This window comes from Microcaecilia unicolor, chromosome 7 (genome assembly GCF_901765095.1).
Source record: "Microcaecilia unicolor chromosome 7, aMicUni1.1, whole genome shotgun sequence".
Lineage (NCBI taxonomy): Eukaryota > Metazoa > Chordata > Amphibia > Gymnophiona > Siphonopidae > Microcaecilia > Microcaecilia unicolor.
Genome location: NC_044037.1, coordinates 21,617,194 through 21,635,032, shown reverse-complemented (window position 1 = coordinate 21,635,032; position 17,839 = coordinate 21,617,194). Strand labels below are relative to the sequence as shown.

Sequence of the window (17,839 nt, the reverse complement as noted above, 5' to 3'; positions counted from 1 at the left end):
AGACAGCAGGGTTGGAGACCGGTGATCACGAACTTGGTGCATGGAAGGAAGCATTCTGGGTTCTGTCTTGGGAAGAGGATGGAGTGTTGGGGTTTACCCTGGGCAGAAAAGTTGGAAGGCGGAGAATGTTGAGATTGTACCTGAGGGGGGGGGGGGGGAGAGAGAGAATGGGGTGCGTGTGAGTTTGTGAAGCTGGGGTGTGAGGTGTGGTGGGTGTACGTGAGAGAGAAAGTTTGTGTGTTCCCTGGCCTCTTCCTCATGATAAATCCATACCACACAGGGTGACCAAGAATACAGACATTCCCAGGTATGACTTTTCTGACCCTCGAATGAGAGATGTTGACTTTGGATTTTCTGCTCTACTGTGCTCTACAATGTAACCAAGTAGCAGGTTCTGACACGCCATGGAAACTTGGTGTCCTAGTGTCTGTGGTACGATATGCATGCCCAAAGAGAGGCTGGTGACTAGAAGTAACAGAAAAATTGGTGTGCAGAAATAATTAATATGCATATTGCAGTGCAGAAATATTATAGATTCAATAGTGGTTTGCCCTCAACCTTATAGCTGTCTTTCATAGTAATATAGTAACATAGTAGATGACGGCAGAAAAAAGACCTGCACGGTCCATCCAGTCTCCTCTGTTGTTATTGCTATTAATAATAATTATTATTATTATTTATATGCTATTTATATCCCACACATACCTCTTGAGTTCAGTGTGGCCTACAAATATCAGAACTGGGAGATCCAGGAACATTACAAAAGCAATATAACGAGCAAAAAAACCCCAAAACATTACAGAACCCAGTCCTAAGTTAATAACCCAGATATTTTCCAAACAGAAAAGTCTTCAATAATTTGTGAAACATAATGTAGGTATCTTGAGCTCTAATCTCAGTAGGTAGTTCATTTCAATTGCTAGGTGCTTGATAATGCAAAAGTATTTGAAAAAAAATCTTTTATAAACAACTAGTAAAAAATGCCCGTTTCTGACACAAATGAAACGGGCGCTAGCAAGGTTTTCCTCGGAGTGTGTATGTGAGAGTGACTGTGTGTGATAGAGAGAGAGTGAATGTGCGAGTGTGTGTGAGAGAGAGAGTGAGTCTGGGTGCGAGAATGAGAGTGTGCAAGTGCATATGTGAGACACAGTTGAGAGAGAGTGTGTGTTTCACACAGGTACAGTGTGTGCGAGAGAGTGTGTGTAAGACACAGACTCTCTGTGAGACTGAGTGACTATGTGACATATAGAGAGTGAATGTGATACAGTGTGAGACATAGAGTGTGTGAGAGACTGTGTGTGAGAGTGAGAGAGAAAGACATTGACTGTGAGAGAGAGACTGTGTGTGTGTGACAGAGATACCTCCCCCCCCTCTCTCTGGTGTCAGGCCCCCCCCCCCCCCCCCTCTCTCTGGTGTCTGAGCATTACTGTGCAGGATGCTGCGCTCTAGCTGTGCTTCAAGGAACTGACCAATCCTATTTAATAGAATGCACCTCCAACATTCTGAAGCCGAGAAACCTCGTGTGGTTGGTCACTTCTGCTTGTGACGAACCCGGAAGTACATGATGTCAATTCAGGGGAGATGGATGCAGAGAGTAGGAATGCCTCAGCCATGCAGTCAGCTTCAGAATGTTGGAGGTGCCTTTTATTATATAGAATGTATCTGGGTAATGTAAGGTTTAAAAAAAAAACCTAGACGCTGGGCATCCATTTCTTACTGATAAATTAATAAGTCCCTTCATGTAATTTGGGACAGCACCATGCACAAGTAAAAAAAAACAAACTAAGGAACATCATTTAAAAACAGTACGTGTCTGCACTGGCAACCAGTACAGTTGCACCAACAGTGCTGTGGCTCTATCAAACTTTGACACCTTCAAAATTAAGCGGGCTGTAGTGTTTAGTAAAGTTTGAAGTTTCTGTAAACTCATATCCTTACAGCCCAGGTAAACAATATTGCAATAGTCGATATAAGCCAGCACCAGTGTTTGTGCAATCATTGTAAACAACACCTCAGGCTTAAAGTTAGATCTAATATAGTAACATAGTAGATGACGGCAGAAAAAGACCTGCACGGTCCATCCAGTCTGCCCAACAAGATAACTCATATGTGCTACTTTTTGTCTATACCCTACTTTGATTTGTACCTGTGCTCTTCAGGGCACAGACCGTATAAGTCTGCCCAGCACTATCCCCGCCTCCCAACCACCGGCTCTGGCACAGACCATATAAGTCTGCCCAGCACTATCCCCGCCTCCCAACCACCGGCTCTGGTACAGACCGTATAAGTCTGCCCAGCACTATCCCCGCCTCCCAACCACCGGCTCTGGCACAGACCGTATAAGTCTGCCCAGCACTATCCCCGCCTCCCAACCACTGGCTCTGGTACAGACCGTATAAGTCTGCCCAGCACTATCCCCGCCTCCCAACCACCGGCTCTGGCACAGACCGTATAAGTCTGCCCAGCACTATCCCCGCCTCCCAACCTCCATCCCTGCCTCCCAACCACCGGACATAGTTTCTATAACAGTCTAAAAACCATAATTACGAATGCCTGCCCATACCCTCCAAGCTGTCTTTATACCAGGGACCACACGGTATCTGAGAAGCATACATGACTAAAGGTGCATGAAGAAAGGAGTTCCTGCAATGGTTATGGGGTATTGTTGTTTAATTGTAATGTTGTAGGTGGCGACCCCTGATGACGCTTCCGATAGCGAAACACAGGCTGTGTAGGGTCTGATGAGCCAAACACATGCAGTGAATCGTGATTACTATCTAAAAGGAAGATGAAACTTAAACAGTATCGAGATAGGGTACCAAGCAACTACGGTGGAGAATTACACTGATTTGAATACAATTGTTGTAGACATCGGTGGAAGATTAACAGAGTTGAGGAACTGTTACAACCAGGAAGGACGGATGACATAATAGTAGAGGTGTACCTGATAAAATCCACCGGACAGTTTGGTTCAAGGACATGGTTTTTGCAGCTATATGTTAACTCTGTTACAAGTAATATTCAGCTTGCTGATGTGTCAATATGTCCTGACTAGAGATGGGTGATTTCCAAGTTTTTGTAATGGATGCCATGCAACACTCTAAAAGTTTAAATTGAGGGGATATTTGTTGTAATGTATATGGGTATGTGTGGATTGTATGCATGTGATCTTGGGGGAGTTTGAGGTGTGGTGTGTATGAGTGAGTTTATGGATATAAGAGGATCAGTGTCAAAGAATAATTTATAATAAATCAGAGACTGAGCAATAGTTGTCAGAGATTTTGTAGTTTTCATATCGTTAGTTACAGCTATTTGAAAGATATATATCCCTGAGTTTGCAATTGGGGACACACCAGTTGAGAAACACTGTTGAAGGCATGGTTAGCATCTTATATGAATATAGGAGACCTATACAAGCAGTTCTAGGACAAACCTTTCACTTTCAATTAACAACCTCCGGCAGGTCTCTGATGGTCTTTACTGCTAAGCTTTCATATTGAGTAATACAAGACATAAATTGGTCCCTGATATTCAGCCAGTGGCAGTCAATGTTTTCAAAGGTGTTGACCGTTACTGACTGAATCTGGACCAGGATACTCAATGCAGAGCCGAATCCAGGCACCAACAGTGAATATCCAGGTCACAGGCAGCCATCAAAACTTACTAGGGTACGACAATATTTAGACTAGTACCCAGGTAAATGCCCCGATTAAGTTAGGATGGCCATTTCGCTATCTTAACTTTCTCTGGGCACTTACCCAGTTAGTGAACTGAATATTTCCGCTAAATGGGTAAATCTCGGTGTCACCTGGCACTAACCGGATAGTGCCTTCACGGTCACCAGAATTTCATCGGTACTGTGCGGTTAAGTGGTGCTGAAAATTTGGGAATGACCCGCTCACTGTGATTTAACCGACCAGGAGCCTCTCCTGCCCTGGTAAATCATTCTGAATACCTATCCCTGGATGATTAACATTTAAAGCAACATCAACCATTTCAGGAAGCCAATTGCCATTTATCTGTAGTGAACAACAAAATCCTTTCCCCTTGTATCCCAGTACTTTTCTCCTGCTCTTTTTTTGGCTTGTGGCTCAGTTGGGATTGGCCTATAAGCCTATATTTGCAACTATTCCTATACTCCCCTCCCAACTCAATTCAACCATTGCAGTATCGGAGCTTGGCTAGAGGCCAAAGACCATGGGTCCATCCAGAACTTGGCTAATATGGACCCTTTGGCTGCCACTAGCCGCTACCATCAAGCAGTGGCTGGAACTTGACTCCACCTCTCCTCTCCACCCCCCCCCCCCCCCCACCCCCCACTTCTGGAGTGAAAGCACTGCCTTTGCAGTATCCCCAGTTCTGTGAACTGAACCTACCTGCTACATCCTTGAACAAAATGTTTGATGTTTATGGTGTCATATGGCCACCTTGAAATGCAGCAAAAATGATCCTCAACCGCATGCTGCCCATTGGTTTGCAACATACTCTATTTAATGAAACAGCAATATTTCTCATATCAGATAGCTCATTAAGAACGCTGTCTTCCTGATATCCTTAAAAAAATAAAATGGCTATGATGAGCATGAAGATCTTGGGAAAGTCCCTTTCTGTTCTCCTCCCCTGCGAAGAGTGTGCATTAATAGTAAATTCTTCCTAAGAGTCTTGCCATTGTGAGTCACAAGGATGGGGGTTGAGGGGGTGGTACAACCGTGGGGGTTTCCTGCTCATTTTACAAAAGAGAACCACTGGCAACTGCGGGATTTCCAAAATTTGCCTACTAGCACAAGTGCATAATTGTGTTTTAATGTCAATAAATGTACTGTTTTTGACAAGTCTGGTAGGCTTGCCGAACTAAAGAACACAGTCTACCCATCTAAAACCAATAGCCCGCCCGGTCTCTACAACCCCTACTTGTCTCTCAGAGATCCTCAGTGATTATCTAATTTATTTATTGCACTTCTATCCCACATTTTCCCACCTATTTGCAGGCTCAATGTGGCTTACAAAGACCTGTTATGGTATCGCCATACCAGGGGACAGAATACAATTGGTGTTAGAAAGAGTCAAGGAAAACAGGAGGATTTGGTCAAGCAGTAATAGAGGATACATTCTGAATAAAGGTGGATAGGTGTTGTATTATAGTTTGTTGTGCTTTCTAGGTATTTATTAATGTTTGGCAGTATATCAAATAAAGTGAACCATGAGCCATGCTTTCCTGAACTCGGATACATAGTAACATAGTAGATGACGGCAGAAAAAGACCTGCACGGTCCATCCAGTCTGCCCAACAAGATAAACTCACATGTGCCACTTTTTGTATACACCTTACCTTGATTTGTACCTGTCTTTTTCAAGGCACAGACCGTATAAGTCTGCCCAGCACTATCCCCGCCTCCCAACCACCAGCCCCGCCTCCCACCACCGGCTCTGGCACAGACCGTATAAGTCTGCCCAGCACTATCCCCGCCTCCCAACCACCAGCCCCGCCTCCCACCACCGGCTCTGGCACAGACTGTATAAGTCTGCCCAGCACTATCCCCGCCTCCCACTACCAGCTGTGCCCCCCAATCTCGGCTAAGCTCCTGAGGATCCCTTCCTTCTGAACAGAATTCCTTTATGTTTATCCCACGCATGTTTGAATTCCGTTACCGTTTTCATCTCCACCACCTCCCGCGGGAGGGCATTCCAAGCATCCACTACTCTCTCCGTGAAAAAATACTTCCTGACATTTCATTTCATGTCCTCTCGTTCTACCGCCTTCGCATCTCCGGAAAAGGTTAGTTTGTGGATTAATACCTTTCAAATATTTGATACAGTCCTTGTCTCCACCACCCCTACTGGGAAGCCATTGCACGCAGCAAGCAAACTTAAGATTATAGCTGAGAATTGCAGCCTTTCACACTTGTTGACAGATTCCAAGGGCAAGGCAAAGTTTAGAAACCTCAAATCTTTAAATGTGCAAAATCAGTTAATTTCCTATCACACAGTTTTTAAGGCAGTGTACATGCAACCAAGCTATGTGCAGATGGTTTGAGGATGTTTCTGTGGGTTTTGTTTCTTGCAGAATCTGGATGGCCTTTTGTTTTGCTTAGAATGGGCTGCATTGAGGAAGTTCCATGCAAACTGAAAATATTTTTGCTGTTTCACCTTGCGACATTCTAGATGACTGCATTCACTCTAAGCCCTTGAGGGTTGCCAGCAGGTCAGGTTTTCAGGACATTACTACTAAATATTCATGAGAAATATCTGCATGCTTACCATTACCTCCATTCTAAGCAAATCTCACTTATGCATACTCACTAGGGACATCCTGAAAATTTGATCTATTGGTGGCCCTCAAGGATTGAGATTGATTATCGCTGCTCTAGGTACAAGGTCAAGGGTAGCCAGGCAGTCCATATTTAAACTCACATGGTAGAAAGGTCTGAACAGAAGGAACGTAAACAGGAAATCGGGCAAAGTTGAATCTGTGAGTGGGATTCCCATAGTCGCCGAGAGGGCGGGACATAAGGAGGGAAGGAGGGCCGAAGGGAGGCGTTCTGCTGCCTGCAGCTCTGCTTTCACGGAGGTGAGACTGCGATTTCAATGCAGGGGGCCCGGCCCGGTGACCTTGGGGTGGGGGGGTAGAGAGGGGAGCAGTGGCTGCGGTGATCTCGGGGGGGGGGGGAGTGGTGGTGACCTCGGAGGGGGCGGTGAGGGCGGCAGGGGCGGGGCCCTGGGCCTGGCCTTGCCCCGGGCCCAGACCAGTCTCTCGGCGGCCCTGGGGATGCCCACAATTTTTCTGTAACAAACTACCTGAGCTTTGAAAAGAGCTTAAATGTAATCGTGTTCCCAATTGCTGTGGGCATTGAAACTGTCATATTCAATCTATATAGAGCTTTTATTATTTGAAAAAAAAAATAGTGTACGTATAAAGTTATACTAAATGAAAAACTGATCTGCACTCATGCATTCTACTAATGAACACTCCCGTAAGTGCTGCTAGTCATTTGAAGCACCGTAAATTGTGTAAAACAGACAGTCATGGCTGCATTTCTAATAATCAGGCTGTGGTAACGTGACCGAGGGCAGGGCCCAGAGCACAGACAAAGCAGAGCTACACATCGGGGTCAGGGGAACAGATAACAATACTTTATTAAAAGTGCTCGATGTGATGGGTCCTGTTAGCATCACCGGCAAGGGAGAAATAACATAAACTAGCCCTATGCAGGAAAATGCTCCCACGGCATGCACTAAGGTCTTTAGTGAACAATATTCAGCAGCCTGCCATCGGCTGGATCAAGAATACAGTTCAAGGTCCAGAGGTGGCCGGTTTAAATCCCGCTGCTGCTCGTTGTGATCTTGGGCAAGTCACTTAATCTTCCATTGCCTCAGGTACAAACTTAGATTGTGAGCCCTCCTGGGACAGAGAAGTATCCAGAGTACCTGAATGTAACTCGAGCTACTACTGAAAAAGGTGCGAGCAAAATCTAAATAAATAAATATATGGAATGTTGCTACTATTGAAGATTCTACATGGAATGTTGCCACTTTTTGAGATTCTAGGTGGAATGTTGCTAGTGGAGGATTGGCCTAGTGGTTAGAGCATCAGTCTTGCAATCCAGAGGTGGCCAGTTCAAATCCTGCTGCTGCTCCTTGTGATCTTGCGCAAGTCACTTAACCCTCCATTGCCTCAGTTACAAACTTAGATTGTGAGCCCTCCTGAGACAGAGAAATATCCAGAGTACCTGAATGTAACTCACCTTGAGCTACTACTGAAAAAGGTGTGAGCAAAATCTAAATAAATTACTTGAGATTCTACATGGAATGGGCCTGCCCTTGCAGATCAGCCGCGCAGGCTTCTGTTTCTGTGAGTCTGACGTCCTGCACGTGCAGACTCACAGAAACAGAAGCCTGCGCGGCTGATCTGTAAGGGCAGGCTTCTACATGGAATGTTGCTAGTGGAGGAGTAGCCTAGTGGTTAGTGTAGTGGAACACCGAACGTTGCTGCTATTTCAGATTCTACATGGAATGTTGCTGAGTGGAGGAGTGGCCTAGTGGTTAGAGCACTGGTCTTGCAATCCAGAGGTGGCCGGTTCAAATCCCACTACTGCTTCTTGTGATCTTGGGCAGGTCACTTAACTCTCCATTGCCTCAAGTACAAACTTAGATTGTGAGCCCTCCTGAGACAGAGAAATATCCAGAGTACCTGAATGTAACTCACCTTGAGCTACTACTGAAAAAGGTGTGAGCAAAATCTAAATAAATAAATAAGATCCCAAGTAAAACTTGGCCTGTCTGGCTGTTGCAGGTCACAGACACTCCTAACCTAGCTGATGTGATATTTTACCATCTCTCTGACCTCATGTGAACCTTTCTTTAAATTAACACCTTATTGTCTAACTCCTTTTACTTCCATCTTTGCTTATACTCTTTTCTGTCAATTAAAATGTTCTATTACGTGTTTTGTTGACATTGTAAATCATAGGAGCCAACTTTTGAAAATGACTGGGGTGCTTTTTTTTTTAACAGGTGGTGCATTCCTCCCTCCCTCCCTCCTCCACCTCCCTCCCAGTTCCAGGCCCTCCCTCCCTCTCAGTTTCAGGGTCCCCCTCTCCCTCCCTCCCTCTGAGTTTCAGGGTCCCCCTCTCCCTCCCTCCGAGTTTCAGGGTCCCCCTCCCAGTTCCACAGGGTTCCCCCCTCCCTCTCTCTCAGTTCCACAGGGTCCCCCTCCCTCTGAGTTCCAGGGTCGTCGTCCCTCCCTTCCTTCCATCCAATTCCAGGCCCCCTCCCTCCGAATTTTAAAAGTCATCTTGACTTACCTCGTCGGGGTTACGGCGGCCGGCAGCAGCGGTAAAAAGTGTGCAGGCTCGGCGCTTACTTCAGTTTTCCCTTCTCTCTCTGTCAGCTCTGGTCCCGCCCTCATTTCCTGTTTCTGCAAGGGCGAGACCAGAGCTGACAGAGAGCGAAGGGAAAACTGAAGTAAGCGCCGAGCCTGCTCACTTTTTACTGCTGCTGCCGTCTGCCGTAACCCCAACGAGGTAAGTCAAGATGACTTTTAAAATTCGGAGGGAGGGGGCCTGGAACTGGGAGGGACGATGACTTTGGAACTCGGAGGGAGGGAGGGAACGAACTTCCAGTGGGTGAAATATTGGGGGGTGCTCAAGCACCCACAGCACCCACGGCATTGGCGCCAATGTTGTAAGTAATGAGTAATCAGCCAATTGGTGATAATTGGCCAATAACAACCAATTATTATCACTAATTGGCAATGATTGGAATTTACCTTCACTTCTTTTAAGGCATATTCTAAAAAGAAATGTGTGTAAATTTTAGCGCATGTAGCTGAAAAGGGGGCACAGCCATGGGAGGGGAGTGTAGGCTTGTCAGGGGCATTACTCGAATTGATGCACATTTTTATAGAATGTGGGGAACACACGGGTATTTACACCAGGTTTTCCATGGCGTAAATGGCGTGTTGCCCAGTCCTGTGCGCTATTCTGTACACCGCATTGCAAATAAAAATCAAAACATTTACAGATTGGATTGAGTCGAGTGAGGTAGCAATTCTAGTTCTCCGGAGCACACTTAAAAACATCAGGATCCTGTTACTAGACTTATAATTTACAAAGTCATTACTAAAGTGTAGTAAGTAGACTTAGCTGGTTGTCAACATGTCTGCATAAAGAGGTTTAACTTCCCCTTTTTGTCTCCAAATATTTCTGAGAACTGTAAAAGTTCCTTTTCATTATACTTGACATTTGCCTTCATCAGAATATGCCCTTACATTTTCTGCATTAAAAATCTCTTGGCAATTAAGTTCAAAATCCAGGGACACAGACCAGCCTAGTGTGTTCAGCCGTAATATGGTGTCTTCTCTGTGTGTCTGTACAGCCATGTGCACAGAGAAAGGCGTGCAGAAAACACCAGCTTCTTTCTCATCTCCCTGTTCATTCAGCTGACCCATTAACCCTATTTTGAAAGATTGGTTTTATGGAAGCCGGTCTTTGTTCTTCTGAAGCAGCCCATTCGTGCCCTACATCTGAATAACTTACAGATTTCAGTGTCAGATCATTAGCATGTGCATGACTACTCAGTCACTTCCGTTTTCCTACACCACAGTGCCTGTTCTCCACAAAGGCCAGAGAAAGCTCCACTGACCAGTCCGGGTTATGATTCAGTCGTTATGTTTGTTTTTGACAGGGCAGTTTTTCCTTCTGCTTCTTTGGGGATCTAGATCTGGGGTCTGGTGCCACGAGCCTATTTTTCTCCCTATATCTGTCTACCATTATCACCAGCCCTTCCAGCACAATCTTGTAAGAATGCATAATTCGTGTCCAACTTTGATTTGAATACAAACTCAGACGTTCTGCTCTGACTGCAGCTGCCCTACGCCATTCCTAAGACGCTGGTTTATCTAATGATTACTTGTATAGGGATTTGAATTCCAGACTCGGTTATAAATATGCTACAATTTAATCTACATTTTTATTTCCCATATGTGACCACGTGACCATCTTTAGGGAAAAGGTGACTAAAGTCTCAGATCTAAAAAGTTGAGAATGGCCAATTGTTCATGTTATGGGTCCATAAGCAGTCCGAAAAAGTTACATGCTAGAACTTTTGTAGCTCATTTTCAAAGCAGATGGACGTCTCAAAATGCCCCCCCCCCCTCCAAAAAAAATCCATCTGCTGAAAATGTCCAAATCGTAATTTTTGAAAGGCAAAATTTGCTATTTGGCTGAACTGCAGTGTAAAATGTCCAAATTTTGCCTTCCAAAAATTACGATTTGGACATTTTCGGCAGATGGATTTTTTTTTGGAGGGGGGGGGGCATTTTGAGACGTCCATCTGCTTTGAAAATGAGCTACAAAAGTTCTAGCATGTAACTTTTTCGGACTGCTTATGGACCCATAACATGAACAATTGGCCATTCTCAACTTTTTAGATCTGAGACTTTAGTCACCTTTTCCCTAAAGATGGTCACGTGGTCACATATGGGAAATATTTTTGGCCTATGTAAAAATGTCTACTGTATACGATAGGGTTGTTCATTCATTAAATTTTATTCATACTGTAAAATTCATAAGTATGAGTCAATTGACATTCATTAAAGTATTCAAACAACATTGGGTTTCGGATGGCAAATAGTGGATTCAGCAGGGAGGGGAGTTGGGGATGGGGGTTTGATGGGGCTTTATTAAAATGATAGATGAAGACCTAGAGTACCCACTGTATTAGTTTCAGTGCGTGTGACATGGTTTATTGACAATGTAGTGGCATTTGTGTTTTTGTTACTCTATTGCCTTCAATAAAAGTGTTGAAACATAAAAGTTCAAACATGCATTAAAAATGTATATTAACATGAACATGTAAAATAGAAAAAAGTCCAAATATCAGGAAAAAAGCCAAGCAAAACAAAAATATTTTTCCCTGTGTTCATCCCTACCATATGACACGTATGATAAATGGCCATAAACATTAGGAAAAATGTTTTGCTATTTCATGTGCTTTATTGCATGTAGTAGTCAGTAGGCAATTTCTTTCAGTAGCAAAATCCATTTTATGCTCGTAACGTTTGTCATGTTGCATCCAACAGGCTTGGCGGAAACGCTGGTTTGTACTGCGGAGAGGGCGGATGAGTGGAAACCCGGATGTTCTAGAATACTACAGAAATAACCATTCCAAGAAACCCATCCGGGTCATTGACCTCAACGATTGCGAAGTGCAGAAGAACACGGGGCTGAGCATCAGCAAGAAACAGTTCCAAAATAACTTTGTCTTCATCGTGAAAACCTCTTGTCGCACATTCTACCTTGTGGCAAAGACAGAGGAAGAAATGCAAACCTGGGTGCACAACATCCATCAGATCTGTAACTTTGGGCATTTAGAGGATGGCACAGGTAGGAAAGAAAGCGGGCAGGCGCAATATCTCAAGTCCCACACAAAGCACAAGATCAGAAAAACGTCAGGAACTTGCTCTGGATATAAAAGAAAAGGTTGTGATTGAGATTAATTTTCCAGTCCTCCGTGAGCACTGAAATAGAAGTACTTAGCTCAGAATGCTTGTGTCTTTTAGCAGTGGAAAAATATACACTTAGGGCCAGATTCTTTATATGACGTCTGAAAACTCCGCGTGGAATAAATTTCTGCCTAAGCGTATTCTGTAAGATTTCCGAGCACTTAAAACTACACGCATCCGTTTACACCAGGGGAAATGTGGCGTAAATGCTGGCGTGTAGGTTTAGGCGCAGAGGGGCATATTCTATAACAGTGCGTGTAAATTTTGGAACGGCAAAGAAACGCCCATAACCACTCCCCTTTTTGGCTCTGTGCATTAGAATTTAGACGCAGTGCGTTACAGAATACGCTTAGAGAGTTGTGTGCGCAAATTCTCATAATTGCCAACTAGTGCTCATTATTGCTCGTTAAAGACCTGTTATCAACACTGATTAACTTGTTAAGCCAATTAAGTTACACGCGTTGCCTGGAAATCGATGCGGAACACTAGGCGTGATGTATAGAATCCAGGGGTTATATTTTGACAGCTAATATTCTCCTTGAAGAAAGAATTTCATTGCACTTAGAAACTTCTTGCATTCATCTGTGGAAAGAGAAAACCGATTATTTGAGGAAGGGATATTAATGAAATATTATGTAACGATGGTTCCTTGAATTTGGTGAGAGCGTTTAAGTAGGGCTTCTGATTTTAGGGCTAAGCGCTATTCTTTAAACGGTGCTTCGAGTTGGGCGCTGTTTATACAACAGCACTTAGCGCCGGGATCCGCACCCAATTTTGGGCACGAGGATTTACACCGACTGAAACCTGGTGTAAAATCATTGCGCCTAAATTAGGCACGGATTTGCTGTATTCTATAACGCTGAGCGTAACTTCTAGGAACATCCCCTCCCATGACCACGCCCCTTTTCTGACCAGTATATTAGAATTTACGTGCGCATCTTTACAGAATACCAACTAGGAAGATGAGCACTGTAAATTCAAATGGTTGCCAATTAGCGCCAGTAATTGATGGTGCCCAATTACTGGCACTAATTTTATTTATTTATTAGGATTTATTTACTGCCTTTTTGAAGGAATTCACTCAAGACGGTGTACAGCAAGACTAAATCGAACGTGAGCAACAGCGCAGTCTGGGAAGAGCTGAAGTATTTGTTTAAACGCGGAGGGCCCCCTTTACCAAGTTGTGGGAAAAGGGGGCCGGCGCTGGCGTCAGCACGTGTTCTACAGGGCCGTTACCGCCACCCATTGAGGTGGCGGTAAGGGCTCCCGCGTTAATCCGGCAGTAACCGGGCCACACGCAGCGCTGCCCGATTAGTGCTGGGTACACTCAGGCGCTACAAAAGTAAATACATTTTTGTACCGCCGGAAATGACGGCACGCTAGGGGCGGGAAGTACCGCCGGTCTGCTGCGGTAGCCCGGTGGTACTTCCTGGAGCCCTGAGTGCTGTGAGTTGAATTGGATCTGGATATTTTGCAACAGACCTAATCTGGCTACCAGTAGTTGGGGAGTATGTCCAGTGCCGGGCCGACCTCTATGGTCTGTGCCCTGAAAAAGATCAAGAATATTTGTTATATTGCATCACATGCTATGAGTTTATCTTTATTTATTTATTTATTTATTGCATTTGTATCCAACATTTTCCCACCATATGGCAGGTTCAATGTGGCTTACATATTGCTAAAAAGGCGGTTACAAAATTTAGCTTTGTAGAAGTCCAGTACATAATACAGAAGTACAATAAACACTTAGGTTGATATATTAGCATATTGTGAGAGAGGTTTATATTATTGTTTTCCATTTCTGAACTTTTCGTGATGTAAGGTGGTGTAGGATTAGGCAGATCCAGGGAGGGGGGTGGAGACTTCTTCAAATGATGTGTTTTTGGGGTTTTTCTGAATTGTAGGTAGTTTTCTGTGAGTTTCAGGTCTTCGGGTAGTGAGTTCCAAAGTTGTGTGCCTATAAACGAGAGGCTGGGAGCATGCGAAGATTTGTATTTTATACCTTTGCAATTGGAATAGTGAAGGTATTGGGCAAACTGCATGGATCGTGCAGGTCTTTTATCTGCCATCATTTACTATGTTACTGTGTAATAAATGGGTCTCCGTGAGCCTCTGGAACTTGTCTGCATCCAGCCAATATTCAATGCTGGCTCCCAGGTAACTAAGGACCCCTTTTACCAGGCGGTAGCATCAGCATGTGGATTTGCCTTGCGCCGAGGCCCCTTTAGTCACAGTGGGTAAAAGGCAAAAAAAGGGAAATGGAACATTTGCCATTTCTGGGGGAAAACCCTTACCGCCACCCAGGGGCGTAGCCAGACCTCACAGCGGGAGGGGGCCAGAGCCTGAGGTTGGGGGCACATTTTGAGTTCCGCCACGCCGTCCACCGCCACGCCTCGCCTCACAAACAAATACCTTTGCTGGTGGGGGTCCCCAACCCCCGCCAGCTGAAGCCTTCTTCAGCGCCGGTCTCTGGTGCAGCCGCGTTCGCTGCCTGCCCCCTGCTTTTCTTTCTTCTTGCTGCTCCTGTGCCCGTCAGCATGCACAGAAGGAGCATGAAGAAAGAGGAGCAGGGGGCAGGCAGCGAACACGGCTGCACCAGAGACCGGCGCTGAAGAAGGCTTTGGCTGGCGGGGGTTAGGAACCCCCGCCAGCCAAACCAGGGGCCTGGATGAAATTTGATGGAGCCCAGGCCCCCGTGGCCCCCCTGTAGCTACGCCTCTGCCGCCACCTATTTAAGAGGCGGTAAGGGCTCCTGCGTTAACCCGGTGGTAAAATGCGCTGCTCGATTACCACCAAGTAAGCCCCTGGCACAAAACAAAGATATTTTCTATCACGCTGGAATTGGCATGCACTGGTGACAGCACTACCGCTGGCTTCTGCGGTATGCCAGCGGTAGTGCCGGATTGGCGCATGCCAATGCCGCAGTAAATCTACTGCGGTGTTGTAAAAGGCCCCCTAAGTGAGAATGGTCAGGACTACATTTCACGGGGTCCTACTTGCCCAGAGAAGTATCCTGGCACCAGACTTGAATATTGCCGTTGCTCAGATAGCTTCTGCCTAGACTCCAACCCTGGACCACCCTGGCACTATCCAGAGAGTACTGCACTGGTCAGTGTTGATATTCAGCTGCACTCTCCAGTTAAATGCTGGTGAGTGTTAGCATTTGGGTCAGCCAGTGGGATCTGGTAAGCAGGAGCGTCTCCTGCCCTATTAAATAGCTTTGAATATTAACCCCAAAATTTATAAATACCGAAGAGCTAAAGCCCTCCATCTAGGGGCCTTTTTGCTACGGTGGGCTAATCCTTAAGGCTTACTGCAGGATGCACTAAAGCATGTAGCTGTAATTTTCCCTTTTGTGTGCACTAACCTTGCAGTAAATCATTTTTTATTTATTTTTGGAGGGGGCATGTCAGGGGCAGGGAATGGGCATGAAAGCACTGTTCATGTAGCATGCTCACACCAGCACCTGCCAACTGAATAACACATGGTTAACATGGGAGCCCTTAAATAGGAGGTGGTAAATGCTTCCGCGTTAATTATTTGCAGTTGCCATGCGCTAATGACATTACCGCGTGGCCTGCAAATAAAGGAAAAATTGAAAATGGCCTGTTTATGGACACACTAGCATTTAGGATTTTCTAGTGCATTCTGGTGAAAGGACCCCATAATGATGTAGGGATCCTTTTACCAAGCTGCAGGGAAAAGGGCCCTGCGCTGGTAGTGGGGGGGGCATTTTTCCCATGCACCAGGGCCCTTTTTTACCGCAGCGGATAAAAGTCTCCCGCACTAACCCGCAATGCCCGATTACTGCCGAGTTATCACCGTGCAAGCCGTCTCCGGGGGTTTTCTTTTTTCCCCTGGAAATGGCATGCTATCGGGGCAGGACTACCACCAGCAGCCGCTGTTGGGCCGGCTGTAGTCCCGGAACAGCGAGCGAGCGGTAAGCCCTCATTGGGCTTACTGCTGGTTCTGTATAGGGGCCCCTTAAAGACTTATTTATAGAGGAATTTTCCCCATTGTCATTATGGAAAGTATGTTTGTTGACTGAAGCCCTACTCTTTTTTTTTTCATGGGTGAGATTATAAAAAAGTTCACATTATATTTTTATGCTGGCCCAGGGAATTTGAAAAACAAGCCACTTGGAGTAGTTAGTAATATCTCCACCCTTCTTTCTTCCTGTAAAAGCAAGGTTGAGTGCTTAAATGCTAATCTCACATTCTGTTCAAGGATGGTTTTGTTTTGTTTTGATTTTTTTTTTTTAACTTCTGATAACGGAAAATGGCTTCATAAAGGTGGTTAATAAATTCCATTAAATAAATAAATAAATAACAGGATATCTAAAACATTTTGGGCATATTTTCTGCTTAATTTATAAGGGCAGTATGGGTGTTTATGTTCATTTTATCAAATAGGCCCTCTGTTATTTTTAAGAGGCACATCAGCACAAAAGCCCCCTTCACATTAAAATTTGCTTTGCATTCTTGACATAGCATGCTGCGCAAACAGGATACAGCCTTCTTCTAGAATACCACGGTCTCGGAACTGCCAAGACACCCAGTTCCAGGAAGGGAGATCTTAGGCCAGCCCTGGATTTCAGACGGCCCCATCTTGGTGCATTATGGGATTCGCAGCACTGATTTCAATGGGTAAAATCAGGGACTACAAATAACATAATGTAAGTTCAAAACCAGAACTAGCCGAAAAGTCTCCGTCCTGGAACAAGGGCATTAGTTCTCTCTACTACTGACTCCACTCTTGAGCTCCGTACTTTTGTCTGGCCTCCGGTTTTGTGAACCAATCATGTATTGGTCTTTTTTTTTTTACTCTCGCTACCTCTTTCACTCCCCCAACGATGACCACTCCTTCCATCTTGTCTCAAAGCCTGAATTGAATTGGTTCCATGACTCTACCTTCTTTATCTTCCTCCTTTCCATCTGATTTCTCTGACAGGACTCCATCTGAACAGGTTGCTTATTAGCACTCTATTCTATGTTCCACATTGGACTCATTTGCTCTCTTGAACCCCATTAATTTCTTTCTACCTGTCAGAAACCATGCTATTATTGGGGTCATAAGAATATAAAAATATAACTTAAGCGTTGCCATATTGGGACAGACCGAAGGTCCATTAAGCCCAATATCCTGTTTTCAACAGTGTCCAATCCAGGTCACAAGTACCTGGCAAGATCCCAAAAAAGTGAAACAGATTTTAAGTTGCTTATCCTAGAAATAAACAGTGGATTTCCCAAGTCCATCTTATTAATAGTGTATAGACTTTTGTTTTAGGAAATTATCCAAACCTTTTTTTTAAGCCCTGCTAAGCTAACTGCCTTTTACCACATTCGCTGGCAACGAGTTCCAGTTTAATTACACATCAACTGAAGAAATATTTTCTCCAGTTTGTTTAAATTTACTACTTAGTAGCTTCATTTCATGCCCCCTAGTCCTAGTATTTTTGGAAAGGGTAAACAAGTGATTCAAGTCTACCCATTCCACTCCTCTCAGTATTTTATAGACTTCTATCATTTTTCAGGCTTCTAAGATTGGCAGTGCCTTAGGACAGTATCTCTTCTTGCTAGCTATAAATCAGCACGTAAATTTTATCATGCAAAGATAATGGAAGCCCATTCAAAACAAATCTTATCAGCTACTAGTCACCTGAAATTTTTTTTGTTTGCTTTTTCTTATTATTTCATCCTTTGCTCTATTATTTCTTCCTTGACCTCAGGTCCTGCTCTGGTTATTCCTAGCACTCTAAACACCACACCTTATTCTCAGTTCTTTAGATCTAAAATATGTTTGTCATAAACTGCCAAGATATGTTCCTCAGCGACTGCT

General features: G+C 44.6%; 1 protein-coding gene across 4 annotated transcripts in view; it reads left to right on the top strand.

The window, feature by feature from the left end:
- GAB3 (GRB2 associated binding protein 3) overlaps positions 1-17,839 on the top strand; it is a 204,994-nt gene that overhangs the window by 105,973 nt on the left and 81,182 nt on the right. For 3 of the 4 annotated variants that reach the window (XM_030209399.1, XM_030209398.1, XM_030209400.1), the window contains exon 2: positions 11,579-11,882. The exons of the other annotated variant lie outside the window; for it this stretch is intronic. In XM_030209399.1, coding sequence (XP_030065259.1) covers positions 11,579-11,882 — 304 coding nt within the window. The remainder of the gene's footprint in view (positions 1-11,578; positions 11,883-17,839) is intronic. 4 annotated transcript variants of the gene reach the window in all.